This window comes from Anolis carolinensis, chromosome 1 (assembly GCF_035594765.1).
Source record: "Anolis carolinensis isolate JA03-04 chromosome 1, rAnoCar3.1.pri, whole genome shotgun sequence".
Lineage (NCBI taxonomy): Eukaryota > Metazoa > Chordata > Lepidosauria > Squamata > Dactyloidae > Anolis > Anolis carolinensis.
This window is the reverse complement of record NC_085841.1, coordinates 219828798-219848392: the sequence shown is the minus strand read 5'-3', so window position 1 is coordinate 219848392 and position 19595 is coordinate 219828798. Positions and strand designations below refer to the sequence as shown.

At 40.5% G+C, this 19595-nt stretch overlaps 2 protein-coding genes across 10 annotated transcripts in view; one reads left to right on the top strand and one right to left on the bottom strand.

The window, feature by feature from the left end:
* Positions 1-10766, bottom strand: part of ccdc148 (coiled-coil domain containing 148) — a 194636-nt gene extending 183870 nt beyond the window's left edge. For 5 of the 7 annotated variants that reach the window (XR_010001326.1, XR_507326.3, XR_010001327.1 and 2 more), the window contains exon 1: positions 10589-10656. Coding sequence is in view for 1 of the 7 variants with exons in the window: in XM_062965431.1 (XP_062821501.1) it covers positions 10589-10681 (93 nt within the window). In the remaining 6 variants the exon portion in view is untranslated. Of the gene's footprint in view, positions 1-10588 lie in introns of all 7 variants that reach the window. The other 2 variants (XM_062965431.1, XM_062965413.1) reach the window with 2 other exon arrangements.
* A 47-nt stretch (positions 10767-10813) lies between these two features.
* pkp4 (plakophilin 4) overlaps positions 10814-19595 on the top strand; it is a 149883-nt gene continuing 141101 nt past the window's right edge. For all 3 annotated transcript variants that reach the window (XM_008119250.3, XM_008119251.3, XM_003226443.4), the window contains exon 1: positions 10814-10956. The gene's annotated coding sequence lies outside the window, so the exon portion shown is untranslated. The remainder of the gene's footprint in view (positions 10957-19595) is intronic.

The window sequence follows — 19595 nt, the reverse complement described above, 5'->3', positions numbered from 1 at the left end:
CGGGGGTAAACTGATGTAAGATCAATGGAAGTGCTCTGTTAGTTTTTTTATATAATAGTTAGCTTATGTTTCACACCCAGAGGAAGATGTTTCTAATCATGAAACAAGCGCCTAATTGTAGGCTATAGTATCAGCCCAGGGCATAAGCACAATAGCGTATTATAGAAAAATTGGACTTGGTCCAGAAGTGGTTACACATTAAAGCCGTAATCAGGCCTTGAAGGTCTTTAGCTGGAAGTTTATGATATAACATCAACAGCACTACTAAATTAAATTAAAACTAACCAATGAAACTGAAAATGGCAATGGCAGGGGAGGGAGGTGTTGTGTGGAACCCTATCACATTAACACTTTGATCCTAAAATAATTATTTATAAGCTAGTCCTATTTATTTCAATAGGGGTTAATTCCATATAATGCCCTTATGACTGGAATGTTAGAAGCTGTGACAGCTATAAAGGTTTCATGGCATAAGTCATATACAGCTATAGTAGACATAAATGTAGAAATCAGAGATTTAATTTAAAATTTAAAGAAGTACAATATTTATAAAACTACTAGCAGTACACTCAAAATTTTAACATCTATAAACCCAAACTCCTTTCTCTTGAAAATATAGAACCAATACAGGCACATAACACACCTTAAATATCTGCAAACAAGCATCTCTAAGCAAATCTATTTTTTTTTCTAATTCACTTAAAGTATAATATTTCACAAGCTCTTGGGAATGTATGTGCCGCTGGAAATATGCGAAGTTTTACTTTGTAAGTTATCAAAACCCATTTACTCCTAGAGGGTCATGAGATATGTAATCTTAAAACAGTTAGGAATGAATTATTTTCCTTTTTTTCTTGTTTATTTGCCCTCAGAAACTGAGAAATGATTTCACAAACTTTATTTTGCTTGGAATGTTTCCTAAGGAACGATATATTAAAAAACAGTAGGAAAATTAAAGAACAAACCTATACTTCAATGAGAAAGGGGAATTTCTGCTGCTGCATTTATCCACTAAGCACAAACCCTGAGCTTGGAAGGGTTGGCATTAATGCTAACACATTAGCATTGAATTTTTAAGGAGAAATTAATATTAAAATCTTGATAAATCTGTGGAATTAATTCATTGTGCTAACATTGATAAAAACCTGTTAACTGTTAAATAAAAAGAATTTAGAATGACTAAAAATGCCACATTATTCCCAAGAGTTGTAATAACATGAATATTTAAGCATTATTAATGATGCTGGTGCTGTTCATCAAAGTAAAACATTTCAAATTCATTGATGAAAATGTTATCAAACTAGCATAATCTATAAATTTTAGCAAAATCTTAAGTTCTGGTTCAGCTATATAGGGAAAGCAGAGCACACAATATAGAAAATCTAAGAATAGTGCAAAAACTAGAGATATGTATTCTCTCGAGGTCCCTGAAATCAATCACAGACAAGCATTGGCAAAGATTGACACAAGCTGCATTACCAAGAGGCCAAAGAACTCAAGAAGACCATTAAATCCTTGTACACATTCTTGTACATATGTTGCCATTCTTCTTGTTAATGTACCTTCAAGTTGACTCTGACTTATGGTTACCCACTAGAGGGTTTTCTTGGCAAAATTTATTCAAAGAAGGTTTGCCATTGCCTTCTTTTACGGCAGAAAGGCAACAATGGCTGAGTGAGGGTTGAATCCTGGTGGCTCAAGTTCTTGTCCACCACTAAAAACCAGTACACACTACTGTCCTTCACCGCATACACATATACAAACCAATGTCACTCCACCAATCCCAATAACACAGACATATGTATATACTTCCCTCGCTGCTAAAGCCTAGGCAACCCTACAGGTTAATGTTTGGTACCCCATCACTTCTACCAACCATTTATGTTAAAACGTAAAGAGAAATAATTAGTCGGCATGAAGCAGCATTCATATGGCTTTGTGGGACAGCATGCCTGCAAAAGGTATACACAGCTTTTCGGGATAACATACACAGAGGAAAATATTACATTGCTAAGCAACAAAGGAGCAACAAGGATTTATGGGTAACCATACTGATAGCAGCAAGATTTGGTTGCAATTGACTATATGACTGTGTCCAATCAATATTATCCTAGCCATTATTGCCAATACTGAAGGATCCTGATAGTTACAGTCCAACATCTGGAGAACTGTCTTCTGCAATAGGGAATGGCAAAGTTGAATTTAACTCCCACCAAAGGTGACAGGGAGTTGTGTTTTGCATACCTTACAACTGCAATCTCTCCCACAAATCCAAACAAAGCCAAATAACACAGAGCTCCCAGGATGTGAACCTACATTGCAAGTTGTACAGAGCAGCCCTGTAACCACTCAAACATAGCCATGAATCATAAATCAAATATGAATAATAGTGTGTATGTGCTCCCTCCCATGCTAGTATTGGGTATAGTAGCGTTTCTAAATATGATTTTCATACAAGGAACCATAGATTCAAGTGCAGGGAATCACCTGATCCTAGAGAAGACAGAAGTAACGAATCAATAGAAGAATTGCATGGACCTGTTGGCTTTTCTCACCTTGTTAAGCCATGTGACCAACCCTGACAGAAATCTTGCTGCTTGTCCTAACAGGTTAGCCCTTCTAGGAGCACATCTACTCTGACCACTTATTGTGAAGAGCAGGCAAATCAGCTCTGTGTTGGCTCAATAACATATTTAGATAATTTGAGTTAATGCTAGCCAAGGCTGCCTTAATGCAGCCTTAAACCATGTTCATCAAGGGAGCGGGTTGCTCCAAATTTCCCCTGAGAATCTGGAATAAACTGAAACTTTAAGCCCACATAATCATATGGAACTGACTGCAACAGTTTAGATGGCAATTCTGTATTCCCTGGAATTGGGTAGCCCATCATGGGAAACAGGATGACATTCATTCCCCTCCTCCCCCAGTTCTTTTTGTTGTGGTGGTCAACAGGTGTGACATGGCTAATGACAGTCACTTGTCGGAAGGACAATCAGACACCCTGGTCAACGTCACTCCAGGCGATGGCAAACTGACACAAACCATGTTGTGCCCACTGGCTGCTGCAATGAATAAGGATGGGGTGAGATAGTAGGGGCAGATGTTGGGCGGTACCAAAGCCACTTCGGTGCGACTGGACATTAAGGAATCCCTCCTACTTCCACAGTGGCCAAGGTGGTGGTGTTCTAAATTATCTCGGAGCTGACATTCACCACTCCTGATCAGCCCTGGAATAAGTGGTCAGTGTAGATCCATCCTAGGTAGAATGCCAAAAATCTCCTCACCTCTCCTCTACCTGATTCCTTCATACAGACTAGAGGCAGCACCCATACCACTGTGTGTTCTAAATAATGTATCTGAAATATTGTGTCCAGTTCTGAGGACCACAATTCAAGAAGGATATTGACAATGATAATGTATCCAGAGAAGGGGAACAAAAATGCTCAAAGGTTTGGAAGGCAAGTCCTATGAGGAACAACGAAGGGACCTGGGTGTGTTTAGCATGGAAAAAAAGAGGGCTGAGAGGGGATGTGATAGCCCTGTTTAAGTATTTGAAAGGATGCCACATTGAGGAGAGGCAAGCTTGTTTTCTGCTGCTCTGAAGAATACGGACACGGAGCAATGGATTCAAACCGCAGGAAAACAGATTACACCTAAACATTAGAAAGAACCTCCTGATGGCAAGACCTTTTCCGCAATGGAATATGCTGCCTTGGGGTCTCCCTCTCTGGAGGTTTTTGAGCAGAGGACGGATGGTCATCTGTCGGGAGTGCTTTGATTATGTGCTCCTGCATGACAGGGAGCTGGATTGGATGGCCATTTTGAACTCTTCCACACTATAAAGCTAAAATTTTATGATTTATTGGAATAACTGTTCTGGCAGTGGCATACTTGATATTCCTGGGCTTCTGCCAAATTGAATACCCCACAGTCAAAGAAACAAAAATGCAATATTGCTCCCTTGTTTGTAGTTCCTTGCAATAGCATATTTTCCTGTCTCATCGTATAGACACCAATCCTGACTGCAGTTTCCAAACATGTTTAAAGTTCTTAAGCACTTTTATCAAATATTTAGGTAACCAGGTGCCTGGGATTCTTCCAGCCTGGAGTGGTTAGTGCATAGAAATGACGTTACTGCAGGAGAAAGGCATGGCTGCCAAGTAAAAACTGTGCCATAAACATACTGCATAGTCTAAAACATTCCACAAATGAAATATACTCCATTCTCGTATGCCTGTAACACCTCTTGTTCTTAAACAAGTTCCTCTCCCTACTTTGCTTTGCTAGACGTTCTTTTCTCACTGCTGCATTTCCTCTCATCTCTCTGTTTTTTTTTTCTACAAAGCTTGTGAATGTTTAATATTTAATCTGACAATGGCTATGGTTGCACTAAGCATAGAATAGCTACCACTCAAATATATTCAGCAACATCTTAGTATCTTGAAGGGCAAATTCTCAAGAGGTTTGAAGGAAAGCAGTACAGTAACACACTGGGGTTGGCATCTACATGGTGGAATTAATGCAGTTTGGCACTGCCATGGCTCAATACTATAGAATCATGGGAGTTGTAGTTTGGTAAGGCACCAGCACTCTCTGGCAGAGAAGGCTGAAGACTTCATAAAACTACAGTTCTTGTGACTCTATAGCAATGAATCTGAGTAGTTAAGGTAGTATTAAACTGCATTTATTTATACAGTGTAGGTGCACCCTGGGTTTAAACAAGAAAGAATTAACTTCACCACACAGTCATATGGTTTGAAGAATGAGAAACAACTATATAAAAATAAACTAATTGCCCTTGTATATATTATACCTATCAACTCAAAATGATGTGGTCTCAATTGATACAAACATAGTGGTAGTCTCTGGGATATTGAAAAATATAATATAATAGTGGACACAAATATGGCCGCATTGTGGTGGGGGAAGACTGGGTTTCCCCACATCAGATAGTGTATATCCTCATGTCAGGGGGTTGGACTAGATGACCCTCTATAATTCTGTATCTTAAAAGGCACTGCTCTTGTCACCATATGAAGTGACCATGCATGTGCAGTTACATACAACTGATCAGAAACAAAACATGCACATACACACTTTAAGAGAACAAAAAATCCATGAAACAATAAAAATGTACGAAATACATCACACATATGCTTCCAAAGCTCCACTGGCTTCTTCATTAGGCAAAAGTGCTAACAATCGTACAAGAAAAAAAAGGAAGTTAAAACTCATTGGTCTGTATTCTGTCAAGATTTTGTTTTTGTTGTCATCAGTTAAGATGTTCTGGAGATATATAAGTGGAAGCAGAGATCACTCTCCTTTTTAGTCATGTGAACACTGAAACTAATGCCCAATCCACACTGTCATAATGCAGCTTCAAATGGCATTACAGTATATTACAGTGTAGATGTGGCCAAAGGCCATAAAATGCAGATAATAAAACTGCAACTTCATTAACATCAGAAAAATAACTTTCTTTTCTGCACTGCTGATCGTTTAGAATACATCAAAAATAGGGTTTCCATTAATGGTATTGGCTACTAGTTGTGTGTATGCACAAGTCGCCTGTCTACTTTTGGCAACTATAAATTTCATAGGGTTTTCTTAGTAAAGGAATACTCAGAGGTGGTTTTGCCAGTTTCTTCCTCTGAAATATATATAGCCCATAGGAGCATATGTGTCTCCCATCCAAGTATTAATCAGGCCTGCCCTTGCTTAGCATGCCAAATCAGATGGGACCTGGTGCCTTTAGTAAAGTACATTTCCAAAATCTTCAACAAAATGTGTGGGAAGGATATATATATCCATATATACACACAGAAAAAAACATATGTATATGTATTCATACACAAACAAACACAGTTAAAAATGTATGTATGTATTTCAAAGCTTCCTACATGGTTTGATTAATCTTGACCCAACTTCGTAGACATACCCTTCAGTATCCAAATTAAAATACTGTCAGGGTGGTGTGTGTGTGTCCTGTAACATTTTAATTCAATATGTATATACTGTATTATGATTTAGCAAGGACCAGTGAAATATAAAAAAACTGTCTTCACCCTAGAAGATAAGACAGTAAAAACCACACAGTGGGCCCTTGACATCCACTGGGACTTTGTTCCAGGACTCCCACGTATACCAAAATTTATGGATGCTGAAGTCCCATTTTATGCAATAGTAAAATAGCATTCCTTACAACAAAAAGGCAAACTCAAGGTTTGTTTTGGAATTTCATAAAAATATTTTAAAATCATGAATGACTGAACCCACGAATACAGAATGTATATGGAGCTATATAAAACAGGTAAGCAGGTTTCCCCCTAACATTAAGTCGTCGTGTACGACTCTGGGGGTTGGTGCTCATCTCCATTTCTAAGCTGAAAAGCCAGTGTCGTCTGTAAACACCTCCAAGGTCATGTGGCCGGCATGACTGCATGGAGCGCCATTACCTTCCCGCCGGAGCAGTACCTATTGGTCTACTCACATTTGCATGTTTTTGAACTCCTAGCTTGGCAGAAGCTGTTGCTAATAGCGGGAGCTCACTCCGCTCCCCAGATTCGAACTGTCGACCTTTTGGTCGGCAAGTTCAGCAGCTCAGTGGTTTAACCCGCTATGCCAATGGGGGCAGGTACTCTATTAATTTGTCTAGAATAACTGTCACCTCTTGGCACCACAATCAGTTCTTCTTATGAATACCAGAAATACAGAATTATAATCTAAAAGTGAGGGGAAGCCTACTCTTTTATTACAGCAAAAGTAGACCAATCAAGATTATCATACCAAGTAATAGTTCAAGGGACAACTAACTCAAAGGCAGCAATATTAAGCATTCAGCATCCCTGTAATGGTGTGGGGGGGGGGGGGGGCGTTGGTCAAATAAATGGATATTAATATCTAAAGAAAAGACCAGAAAATTAAAGTTCACTCTCAATTATTATTTAACATCTTGTTATATTATTACCAAGAAAAGTATAAGCATGTTGTTTGCAAAGAAAATCATGGGCTACAAAAGAAGAAAAATATGTCTGTCGGTTGGTCTGTTTGTATCACAAAGGCTCCTACATGGCTTGATGGATCTGGACCAAACCTGGCACACACATCCTTCATTATCCAACTAAAAATCATTTATGGGGATTGAAATACAATAACAACCCTTTTTGGTCCAGAGCTGAGGGAAAGAAAATGAAAAAAAATGGGTTGGTTGTTCCTAGGTGAAGTGGCCCTCTGTTACATACCTGGGGAATGAAGGGAGGGAGTTGATTGTCTGCTGCTAGATGATGTGATTGAGGGGAAGGTAGGGAGAAAACAAATACAGAAAAAAAAACTAAGGGAAACAAAGGAAGGAAAAAGGAAGGGAGAGATAGTATTGGGATGGAAAGACAAATCAAAGTGGATAGTAAATAAACGATATCAGTATATGGTGGACCAAATGGAATTCGAAATTATGGATGCAAAATTAAATTACTCAAAAGGTAATGAAAATAGAATGCAAGAAGTTGAAGAAAGATGGAAGCAGGTCATGAATTATAAGTCTAGAGATCAGGCCATAAGAAATATGATACAAATGTTACACAGTATGTAAATCTAGTAGGATTCTCTCAAACAGGATTAATATGTAAAAGAAAATAATCCTGGTGGTGGTGGTGGGAATTGTAAATGTTATGTATGTGTATATCCTAAAATAAAAATATATTTAAAAAAAGAAAAAAGAAAAAGGGAGAGAGGGGAAAGAAAGAAAGAGGAGGGAAGGAAGAGAAAGAAAAGGGGAGAAGGTATGAGGGAAGTGAAACAAAGAGAAAAGAAGGGAAGAACTAAGGAAGAGAGGGTGGAAAGAAAAAGAAAGGAAGAAAAGGGAAGGAAGACAAAGGAAAGGAAAAAAAGGGAAGGTGTTTGAGGGAAACATGGGAAGAAGGAAAAAAGTCACAAAGAAAACACAACAGTAGTATTTAAAAGGCATGGTGCCTGTGTGGCTTGAATCTATTTGATGAGTATGTGTCTGTGGGTGCATTTATTCTGTGGAATTACAGTTTCCTGAACTTTAATTGCCATGGCACAATGCTATGGTATCATGGAATTTGAAATTTTAGGAGGCATTTAATCTTCTGTGCTTGAATGCTGCTTCTTCACCATCCCATCACCATTTGTTGTGTTTATGTATTTTAATTGATTTGTAACCCGCTTCAAGATGCGAGGTAAAGGTTTTCCCCTAACATTAAATTTAAGCATGTCCAACTCTGGGAGTTGGTGCTTATTTCTAAGCCAAAGAGCCGGCATTGTTCGTAGACACCTCCAAGGTCATATGGCTGGCATGACTGCATGGAGCGCCGTTACCTTCCCACTGGAGCAGTACCTATTGATGTACTCACATTTGCATGTTTCCGAACTGCTAGGTTGGCAGAAGCTGGGGCTAACAATGGGAGCTCACCCTGCTCCCCGGATTCGAACCACCAACCTTTTTGTCAGCAAGTTCAGCAGCTCAGCTGTTTAACTCGCTGTGCCACCAGGGGCTCCATAGGAGAGGTGGGTAAGAAATAAAATTGTTGTTGTTGTTATTATTATTATTATTATTATTATTCCAGGATTTCACATCGCCTAGCCATGGCATTCAAAAGTGTAGTCAAACAGCATTCATTCCACAGTGTAGATGCACCCTGAGAATGGTGGGGAAGCAGTAGAATTTACTTGGGACACAAGTTCTCTTACTGTTATTGGTTCCCATTCTCCTCCCATTATCTCCCAGTTCCTCCCTGGGGTGCATCTACACCAGGCATGGGCAAACTTCGGCCTTCCCTCCACAATTCCTAACTGTTAGTAATTGTGGGAGCTGGAGTCCAAAACACCTGGAGGGAAGGCCGAAGTTTGCCCATGCCTGAACTACACTGTACAAATGTCAGCGTTCTGGAAGAAGCAAAGACCACCAGCACTGAAGTGATGCTTCTTCGCCATCAATTCCACTGGAGTGGCCACGTTGTCCGAATGCCCGATCACTCTACTCGCAACTCAAGAACGGAAAATGGAATGTAGGTGGACAGGAAAAGAAATTTAAAGATGGGCTTAAAGCCAACCTTAAAAACTGTGGCATAGACACAGAGAACTGGGAAGCCCTGGCCCTTACTGTATTTACAAATTTAGTATCAAAATATCATGATTTATTGAAAACATTGACTACAAAAATGGCTTGGATAATCCAGAAACTTGGATAAGCGAGGCTTGGATAAGTGAAACTCTACTGTATGTATGTATGTATATACAGTAGAGTCTCACTTATCCAAGGCTCGCTTATCCAAGCCTCTGGATAATCCAAGCCATTTTTATAGGCAATGTTTTCAATATATCGTGATATTTTGGTGCTATATTCGTAAATACAGTAATTACAACATAACTTTACTGCATATTGAACTACTTTTTCTGTCAAATTTGTTGTATAACATGATGTTTTGGTTCTTAATTTGTAAAATCATAACCAAATTGAATGTTTAATAGGCTTTTTCTTAATCCCTCCTTATTATCCAAGATATTCGCTTAACCAAGCTTCTGCCGGTCCGTTTAGCTTCGATAAGTGAGACTCTACTGTATATATATATATATATATATATATATAAAATTGTATACAGTATTCAATATAATATACAATAATATATAATATATTGTATATGCATATAACGATAATAATGTTGTAATGTAATACAATATAATACTTTTTTCCCACAAGGATGGTAAAAACATCAAAACATCCGGCCGTCCCCTGGCAACGTCCTTGCAGACGGCCAATTCTCTCACACCAGAAGCAACTCATGTTGCTCCTGACACAAAAATATATATATAATACTAATAATAATACAATATAATAATATTAGTTATATATTATATATTACATGTAATATTACTAATAATATTACAGTATAGTGGTATGGGGGCCCCTGGTGGTGGCGCAGTGTGTTAAAGTGCTGAGCTGCTGAACTTGCAGACCGAAAGGTCCCAGGTTCAAATCCTGGGAGCGGAATGAATGTCCGCTATTAGCCCCAGCTCCTGCCAACCTAGCAGTTCGAAAACATGCAAATGTGAGTAGATCAATAGGTACTGCTCCGGCGGGAAGGTAACGGCGCTCCATGCAGTCATGCCGGCCACATGACCCTGGAGCTGTCTACGGACAACGCCGGCTCTTCGGCTTAGAAATGGAGCTGAGCACCAACCCCCAGAGTCAGACATGACTGGACTTAACGTCAGGGGAAACCTTTACCTTTATAGTGGTATAGTACAATATGTAATGCTAATATTGTGCTATACTAATAATATAATTTATGCTATGTACAAATTATTTGTAAGCTGCTCTGAGTCCCCTTCGGGGTGAGAAGGGCGGGATAGAAATGTAGTAAATAAATAAATGAATGAATAATGTGGGATTTATTCCGCTATGTGGAAGAGGCCTCAGAAGGCTTCGAGGCTCCTCTTGAGAAGAGTGCTGGTGCCTCACCACATTTACAACTCCCAGGATGCCCCAGCATCGAAGCTTGGCAGTTTAAAATGGTGTCAAACTGGGGCTGAAGGTGCCACCGAGCCCTCGCCCAGGGCCGGGCCTGACCTGAAGGAAGTGCAGCTCCCTCCTCCTCGACTGTTCGCCCGCCGGCCTCTTCACAGCATCGGTAACCCTGGCAACCTCAGCTGGCGCCGCCATTGGGCGGTTTGAGCCCGGCGGCGGGCCAATGGTGAGGCGTCTCGCGGCGCGCTCCTCCAATCGCGGCGAGGCGCAGGGCAGGGCGAGGGGCTGACGTCTGGGAGGGGGGCGGGAAGAAGCAGGCAGCGAAGGAAGGAAGGAGGGAAAGAGGAGGGTTTCGTGTTTCTCCTCAGCGGTGGCGGCACCGGGACCATGGGCGCCCCGGGGTAGGGCCCTTCCCGGCGGGCGGGGAGGCGGCGGCGGCCCCTCCGCGCCAGCGAAGACCCGGCGCCGCGGTGAGTGAGAGAGGCGGGGGAGAACGTGAGGGGCGGGGAGGGAGGTTTTCGGGGCCAGGTGGGTCGCCTCCTCGCTTCCTGAGGCAACTCCTCGCCATCCTCACCCCCGCCTTGCCCTCTTGTTCCAGCAACTTCCTTCTCTGTGGGAAATCAAGGGGAAGGCACGAGGCTCTCCTTCCCATCCTTTCCTCCAACTTGCCCCTCCTTGTGGTCATATTATTATTTCATTGTATTATTATCATTCCTAGTATTTTTTTTATTTATACCCCCATTTTGCCCTCTCAATTCCCAACTATGAAACAGGGAGACTTTGAAGTGCCCCATCTCATTCCTTCAAAACTTGCCAGCCTCCATTGAGAGCCTCGTGGTACCATCATCATCATCACTATATCATTATTTGTATTATATTTAAATATGATATATTCCCCATGGTCAGTGTGTCTTCTTGGTTTGGCTTTGCTTAGGATTGCCTCATGTCTTCTAAACAATGCTGCTTAATGTGTTGTCGAAGGCTTTCATGGGCGGAATCACTAGGTTGCTGTGAGTTTTCCGGGCTGTATGACCATGTTCCAGAAGCATTCTCGCCAAGTATGCCTATGCTTCCCTTTTAACCATATGAAGGATATTGTTTTATCTGTACAGATTTAGGGGGCATCCAGATTCCTTTCTAAGTATATACCCTTAATACCTAACCACCTTACCCCACTCTCTGGCAGAGGGGCATTCCCACATCTATGGCAGACATCCTCAGAGATGGTGAGGTATACTGGAAACTAAGCAAAGGAGGTTTATATATCTGTTGAAGGTCCAGGGTGGGAGAAAGAACTCTTGCCTTTTGGAGGCAAGTGTGAATGTTGCAACTAATCACCTTGAGTAGCATTGAAAAGCCTTGCAGCTCCAAAGCCTGGCTGATTCCTGGCTAACAGTATTTGAAAAAAACCACTATAAAATCAGGACAGTAAATAAAGAACACCACTCAGAAAACAGGAGTTCCAGACATGAATCAATCAGCCAGCTAACACCTCCCAACAATGGATTCCCTCAGGCAGGAATCGGCCAGGCCTTGCAGCTGAAAGGCTATTCAATGCTAATCAAGGTGGCCAATTGAAACATTCACCCTTGCCTCAAACAGATAGATTTCTTTCTCCCACGCTGGAAATTCCACAGATATATAAACCCTTCTTGACTAGTTTCCAACAGACTTCACAACCTCTGAGAATGCCTGCCATAGATGCAGGCGAAACGTCAGGAGAGAATGCTTTTGGAACATGGCCATACAGCCCAGAAAACTCAGAGCAACCCAGTGCTGTTTCTCTTGTCTCCTTTTGCTTCTTTTCCCATCCCACCTGCCAAGATCCTGTCCTTTACCCTCTAAGTAACCTTTGCATCATCCCCCTCCCCACTATACCTCTACTTTCCTTATCTCCCCATCCTAAACATAATTCTTTCCCCCCTTTCTTTTTATCCTCAGGGTGCTTTCCCGCTACCCATTTCCCTATTTTACTTCTTTATTTTTGTTAATAAGCAGTGATCCATTTTATCGACCTGACAATATTCTTCTTCTATCAACTCTGCCTTCCTGAGCTTTCCATCTTAAACATGTTCTTCTTTCAATAGCTCTGCCTTCTGTATCTTCCCCCCATAAACATATTCTTTCTTTCTTATCCTAAGGGTGTCCTTTTCCATCGGTTTCCTGTTTAATTTTTTAATATAAATAGGCTCCACCTTAGCTCGCCTCTTATTTTGTGTAACAACTTCCTTTATGCAGATTCCACCACCTCCTTTCTCCTTTTTATTACTTGTCTTCTTTGCCCTTCCTAGCATAGTTTGGGCTTACCGATTGAAATGGGTACCATTCCATACAGTGCCCCACAAGTCTTACAAAATAGGCTCTCTTAATTTTTCATTTGTCCTGAAATAACTGTGTTCTCCCATCCTCCATCTCAAGATACCTCCCCTAAAATTCCTATTCTTCCCCATCATAAATGTACCTGATGTCCTTCACTCCCTGAACATTGTCTTTTGAAAAATTCCTGGCCTTTCTTTCATTTTTGGCTCCTTGTCGAAAGAGATGTCCTCTAATTTCTATAAAGCTTTTCACTCCTTATCCTATATCTGATATTGTTTTTTAGTTATCTTTTTAACCCTGTGTGCCTTTTTCCCATTCCTTGAGAGCTCTCCTTCTGACTTGTGTTCATAAACCATCCAAACCCTGACAATTCCCTTTCCATCCCTTCGATTCCCTTTCCATCCCTTTGCTTCTGCCTTTCCCCCCTTGTCATTGTAGACATTTCTTCCTGCTTCTTCAGCTTCTTAAAAGCTCTCCCCCTCATTTTCCTGTTCCCTCGGCTCAGTCTTGGCCCTCTAAACCCTTATTTCTTAACCTGCAGAGTCTACCCTCGCTCGACCTCGCCCCATCTTGTGTTTCCCCCATTTGCTTGTTAGAGCTCATTGCATCCAAGCTTGAGGAGAGAATCCATAGAATGCCAGTAGCGTTTTCTCTTTCTCCCCGCTCTCTCTTCCTCCCTGTCCTGGCTTTCCTCTGAAACAGACCAGACCTCATAACTCCTATGCCTCTGTAATCACTTTGTAGGGGGAAGACTGGGAGGGGTAGTGGCTGCTTGCCTTTTTGGCTGCATGTTTGTGGAGTGCGACAGATGGACGGAAGCAGCTCTCTGGGCGAATGGGAGGGCAGGTGTGTGTGCCTGTTCGGGAGGGGGCACGTTGTTTGTTCCTGGAGCTTTCTGATAGTGCAGGAATGCAAGGAATGCCTAGGAAGACTGCTGCAACAGATCCGTTCCTTGCCCAGCTCTAACAGCCAAAGGTCACTGGACCATCAATCCAGTAGGAAGCCGCTGCATGCGTGCTGCAGAGAGAGAGAGAGAGAGAGAACAAGAACGTGTTGGAGCAGTATCAGAACGGTGTGCTCTGAGCACAGCATCACATGGGAGGGGGCTCAAGTCGCATTGCTCTCCTCCAAGACCAATGCTGAAGGCCCTCCTAGTCATAAATGATAGGTCTGAACTATCTACTGAGCAAGGCCAGGATTTGATAGCTTCCTCCCTTTCAAATGGGTTGAGGGAGGAGTTGTGTCACATTTTTATTCTGGCATCCCTCACTTTAGTGCCAAAGCATTTTGATGTACATTTGAAAGACAGGCTATGGAAACAGAGGAAACAACTCTTTGAACCTCTATAGCATTAAGGAGTGTATATTTTTACATGAAACTTCCTTATATATTCTGGTGATGTCTTCCTATGTAGTGTTAGAGCGAGGACTGCTTCTTAGCTTTATGGAGCTGCATGTACATCTGTACATCAGATTAAAGAACAGAGAAGCAGTGTTCTACCCGAGATGGGGCAGAGAGAACTGTCTGGTACTGTTAAATTCCTGGGTGTGTCAATTACTGTTGGAAACAATGCAGAAGGCCAGTGGGACATAACAACATGTCTTTTCCTAGATTTATGTCGAGTAGTGCCATGTATTTGGACTATTCATCTATTCAACCTGCCAAAACCGGTTAACTTGATACTTTTAAAGAAGAGGCTTGGGCCAAGAGGTTGGACTGGGAAAGACAAAACATTTTGGAAAGTTTGGGCCACAGTAGTTCAGCTGTAGAAAGGGGAATCATGCATGTTTGAACATATTTGAAAAGTAGTTGTTTTTTGTTTCACTTTTTTCTTCCTGCCAGATGAAAGGAAATAATTACAGTCCTTACCTAAAGAAGAAATTGTAGTGGCTGCTGCCAAAGCAAGTCCCAGAGCATATCTCATAGACTACTATTCTGACTTGTTTGGGGCACTTCTTGTAAACAGGACATAGTGATTTGGCTATTACATTGAATTGCAAGGTACCTGCTTGTAAGCATTTTGGAAACTATATTATACCTTGCCTCAAAACAGATCTTTCTGTTCCTTTGATAAAGTGGTTTTCAAGTTTTCAAGTTTAGCATACAGTTATGTATGCTAAATGCTATTTTATGAGCAAAATACATTTTTTTATAAATAGGGTTTGTGCAATTATACTAATTTGGTGTATATCCTGTGTTTAGTCTGGAGTAAGAATAGGGACAAAACAATACTTTGTTCAGTTTTGGGCACCAATGTTCGGGAAATAATATATTTTATTCAAAATTAATTCTTCCTGGGTGCCCTTAAAAAGACATAATGCTTTATAGCTCATACATGAGTGTTGTACCTGTGAGGAAGGAATGTGTGGCTTATCCTATTCAGGTAAATGTTTTGTCAGACTGAAATAGAATTATGAGTGTGAAGTATATGATTTGGCAGCCAACATGCTCTTCCTTTCTCCACAAATAGTGCTCAGTTATACTTTAAAACATGATGCAGGAAACCTGAAATCATAAAGTCTTCTGACCTACATTGTTTATTAATATATTTAAACACCATGAGCCTTTTTATGAGAGCCAGAGTGATGTAGCGGTTTCAGTTTGGACTAGAACTCTGGAGACCAGGGTTCAGATTTTGGTTTGGGCATGGAAATCCACTTGGTGACCTTGGGTAAGTCCCACTCTCTCAGCCTAAGAGGAAGGTAAACCCCCCTCAATAAATCTTGCCAAAGAAACCTTATGTTCAGAAATTACTTGAAGGACAGGATGACAACAGTCCGTTTTAAATTTCTTTTATTTATATGCACAACTCCATTCTTTGTACAAAAGATCTTAGGTACTTTTGTGATATGAAGTCCTTTTAGCCAGGTCAGTGGTGATGCTCCTGTGGCTCTAGAGCAGGCATGGGCAAACGTTAGTTTTGGACTTCAACTTCCACAATTCCTAACAGTTACCCGGGGAGCCAGAGTTTGCCCATGCCTACTTTAGAGCTTGTAAAACTGAGGTGGCCTCCATACCTGCACATTTTGTAACTACCTCAAAAATTTACAAATCCTAATTTCTGTACCCACCCACCCCTGCCATTCCCGCCATTTGCTTTTGGATTTAGCATCAAATTTACATCCCATCACACCCCTTTCATTCTGGTGACCTCAACTCTATGGTTTATCTAGTGCTACAACCACATCCCTCTTCATAGCCTATGTTTATATATTCTGTAGAACAGTGGTTCTCAACCTGGGGTCCCCAGATGTTTTTGGCCTACAACTCCCAGAAATCCCAGCCAGTTTACCAGCGGTTAGGATTTCTGGGAGTTGAAGGCCAAAAACATCTGAGGACCCCAGGTTGAGAACCACTGCTGTAAATTGTACAGTAGAGTCTCACTTATCCAAGCCTCGCTTATCCAAGCCTCTGGATAATCCAAACCATTTTTGTCGTCAATGTTTTCAATATATCGTGATATTTGGTGCTAAATTCGTAAATACAGTAATTACAGCATAACATTACTGCATATCAAACTACTTTTTCTGTCAAATTTGCTGTATAACATGATGTTTTGGTGCTTAATTTGTAAAATCATAACCTAATTTGATGTTTAATAGGCTTTTCCTTAATCCCTCCTTATTATTCAAGATATTCGCTTATCCAAGCTTCTGCCGGCCTGTTTAGCTTGGATAAGTGAGACTCTACTGTATTTCTTTTGATGTGTGAAGCACCATTTTAAACAGCTAGCTCTTTTTATTACTGTTTAGGTACTATGTTTCAAGTAATAAAGTGAATTCCTATTGTTATGACAAATAAAATAGTAGCATTTCCTCAAGAATGCTTGAGAAAAGTGATCTCAAAACAAGATTTGTAAGAGCAATCCAGAAAGATGTGAAATTTACACTAAAAGGTGAAATACATTCTTAGGACATAGCTGCAATCTTGAGTAGGATAAATTGTTTTCTTTATTCAAGCGGATTTTAATTTTCCTAGGGGACCAAGAAATAAAAAAGTGACCATTAGGGCTTTGCGAGGTTTTTTTTTTTTTTTTTGTATGTGCAGAAAAATTCACTGTTACAGTGAGGACAGGAATTCTTCCTCATATCTGCAAAATCTTAATCTTGTTTTGAGCATGTAAGAAAATGGCATTGACTCTTTATAATAGCATTGTAGGTTTGTGTTTCAAGAAAAGCACTTTTGGGGAATGCAATCACAGATTTCCTTCAAAGACTTTGTTTTACAAGCTCACTATGCAACCTCATAATAAATAACTTCCCAAGAGCATTTGTGCTATAATAAACACATTGAAATAGTTATTAGTAGTGCAGCTGGTTTACTCACTACATGATACTTTGATCTCCCAGCTGGAATTGTGTAAAATTAGAAGAGCTTGTAAAACTGAGGTGGCCTCCATAGAGCAGTGGTTGTCACCCTTTGGGTCCCCAGATGTTTTCAACTCCCAGAAATCCTAACAGCTGTTAAACTGGCTGGGATTTCTGCGAGTTGTAGGCCAAAACACCTGGGGACCCATAGGTTGAGAACTACTGTGCTAGAGAGTTACAGCCCTCTAGGAGAAATCCAGTAACACATCATTTCTGCCTCATTCCGACATCTCTGTGAATTCATCTTTGTGAATATGTGTTGGCTAGACTTGGTGGGAAGTTGCAGTCAACTCAGTTCTAGAAAGCTACATATTTCCCACCTACAACTGCCCCAACATTCAAGAATTTGGGGTGAGAGAATACTTTTCTTCCTCTCTTCACTCTTTCATGAGGCAGCTTTTTAGAAACTGGAAAATATATAACTGTTCAGATTGTGGAAAGAAAAAGATGATAACATGGCACATATTATAATGAAGAAGTTTGGTCAGGGAATAGATAAGAGATAGGCAAATAAGTCTGTTGAGTATGAGAAGTAATTAAAGGGAAAAGGAGGCATTTGAGAAATAGAACTGCAGAGACATGTTTGGTTGTAGCAACTTGAAAAATAAGGCATGGCTAAAGTGAATAGATGTTAAGGATATGTCACATTGTAGAGGCAGACGTGGACCAAAATGATGGATAGTCTAAATCCAAAGTTTTGATATTTACATTTTTGGTCTTTTACAGAATAATATTTATTTCTTGCCCACCTCTCCTCACAGCTCAAGGCAGATTACAATATTGTAAAATACACATTCACATAAAACATTTCTTAAAATACATATATAAAACATATTTCCACAAAATACATACCGATATTAAAATACACAAAACAGAGATTCAAACATAAGATGCAAGTTTGGAAGATATAGGTCTTCACTTGTGTCTTAAACTGCGACAGTTGATTTAGCTGTTGGAGCTCTTCTGACAGATTGTTCCACAGTCTTGGGGCGCTGATGAAAAGGTCCTCTGGGTGGTGTTTGCCAGTTGGGTACTAGCAGGCTGAAGCGGACGCCCTCCAAAGGACCTCAGTGTTCAGGGCGCCTTGTATGGAAGAAGGCAATTCTGTAGGTAATCTGTACCCAAACCATAACACACATTTCAGCAGTGATGAAAAAGTCACCAACAATCAAGAACTTCTGTTTCTGAACCACTAAAAATGATTTTTTAAATGATAATAGAAAATAATGTTTCCTGTTAAAGGAATTACATCAATTGAGTTTCTGATTAGGTGTTATCCCACCTGCCAAAATAAACTACTGATATTTTGAGCCGCTTGCCATGTTTTCAGTTTGATTAATAGTGTAACTTATCTTGGTAAGAGGTGGAACAACAAAAGAAGAGAGTGGCAGCAAATGAGAATGGGGAGAGTTGTATTGGTGCAAAACTTGATTGAAAAGGATGAATAACTGAAAATTGGACTATAGGAAGATCTGTTAATTAAATAATTGAAAATTGCTTATTACTGAGATGATAGTTTCCATTGCAAAAAATGTGGAATGCACATATGCTATATAACACAGAGCAAATGAGGAAGATTTAATACGTAATGATGCAAGGAAAGAAGAGAATCCTTTCTATATGACACACTTAACTAGAGGAATGGCAGAAATGGAGAATAAGTAAAAGAAAAACACAGGCACCTGGAAGTTAAAATGGAAACACTCTTCTGTAATAATACAGTGATTCACTCCTAGAAAAAATAAAGTAAGCCTTTCACTGAGGATAATATAAATTGCTCTCCTGCTCTAGATAAAGAATGAGACATTACAGTGGCTCCTCAGTATCGACTGGGGGTTGATTCCAGGATACTCCAGTGTATATCAAAATTAATGGATGCTCACATTATATACCATGATGTTGGCATCCTGTATATAAAATGGTGAGCAATTCAAATAAGCACGGGTGAAAGCCTGAGGACCTGAAATATCAGAGGATACAAGAGGATATGCCTTTACATCAGTATATGTGATGACCCATGGGCCTTGTAGTCCTGCTCATGACATTGTGATGCCTGATGAAGAAGAAAACTTGGGTTTTTTACCTTCCCAGTCAGAACTGGATTCTTCCCAGACAGATTCTTCCCAGCCAGATCTGGGAACCTTGCACCTGCAAGAGGGTTATGTTCCAGAAGTATGTCAAACAAACACTGAGGCTACATCTCCTGTGTTTTCTCGCCATGAGTTTTGTAAACAACAGAGAGGTTTGGAAGCGGCCTCGCGCAGGAGTGCTAGAATAATTGCTAAGAATTTAGCCAATTAAGCCTGCTTTCCATGAGAATCTTTAAGGAGTCAAACATCTGGTCTCAGAGATTAGCTTTCGTTTCTGGTTCCCAGAGAACTGCTCTCGGCGGGAAAGTTAGACTCTATATAGGTGTTTTACCC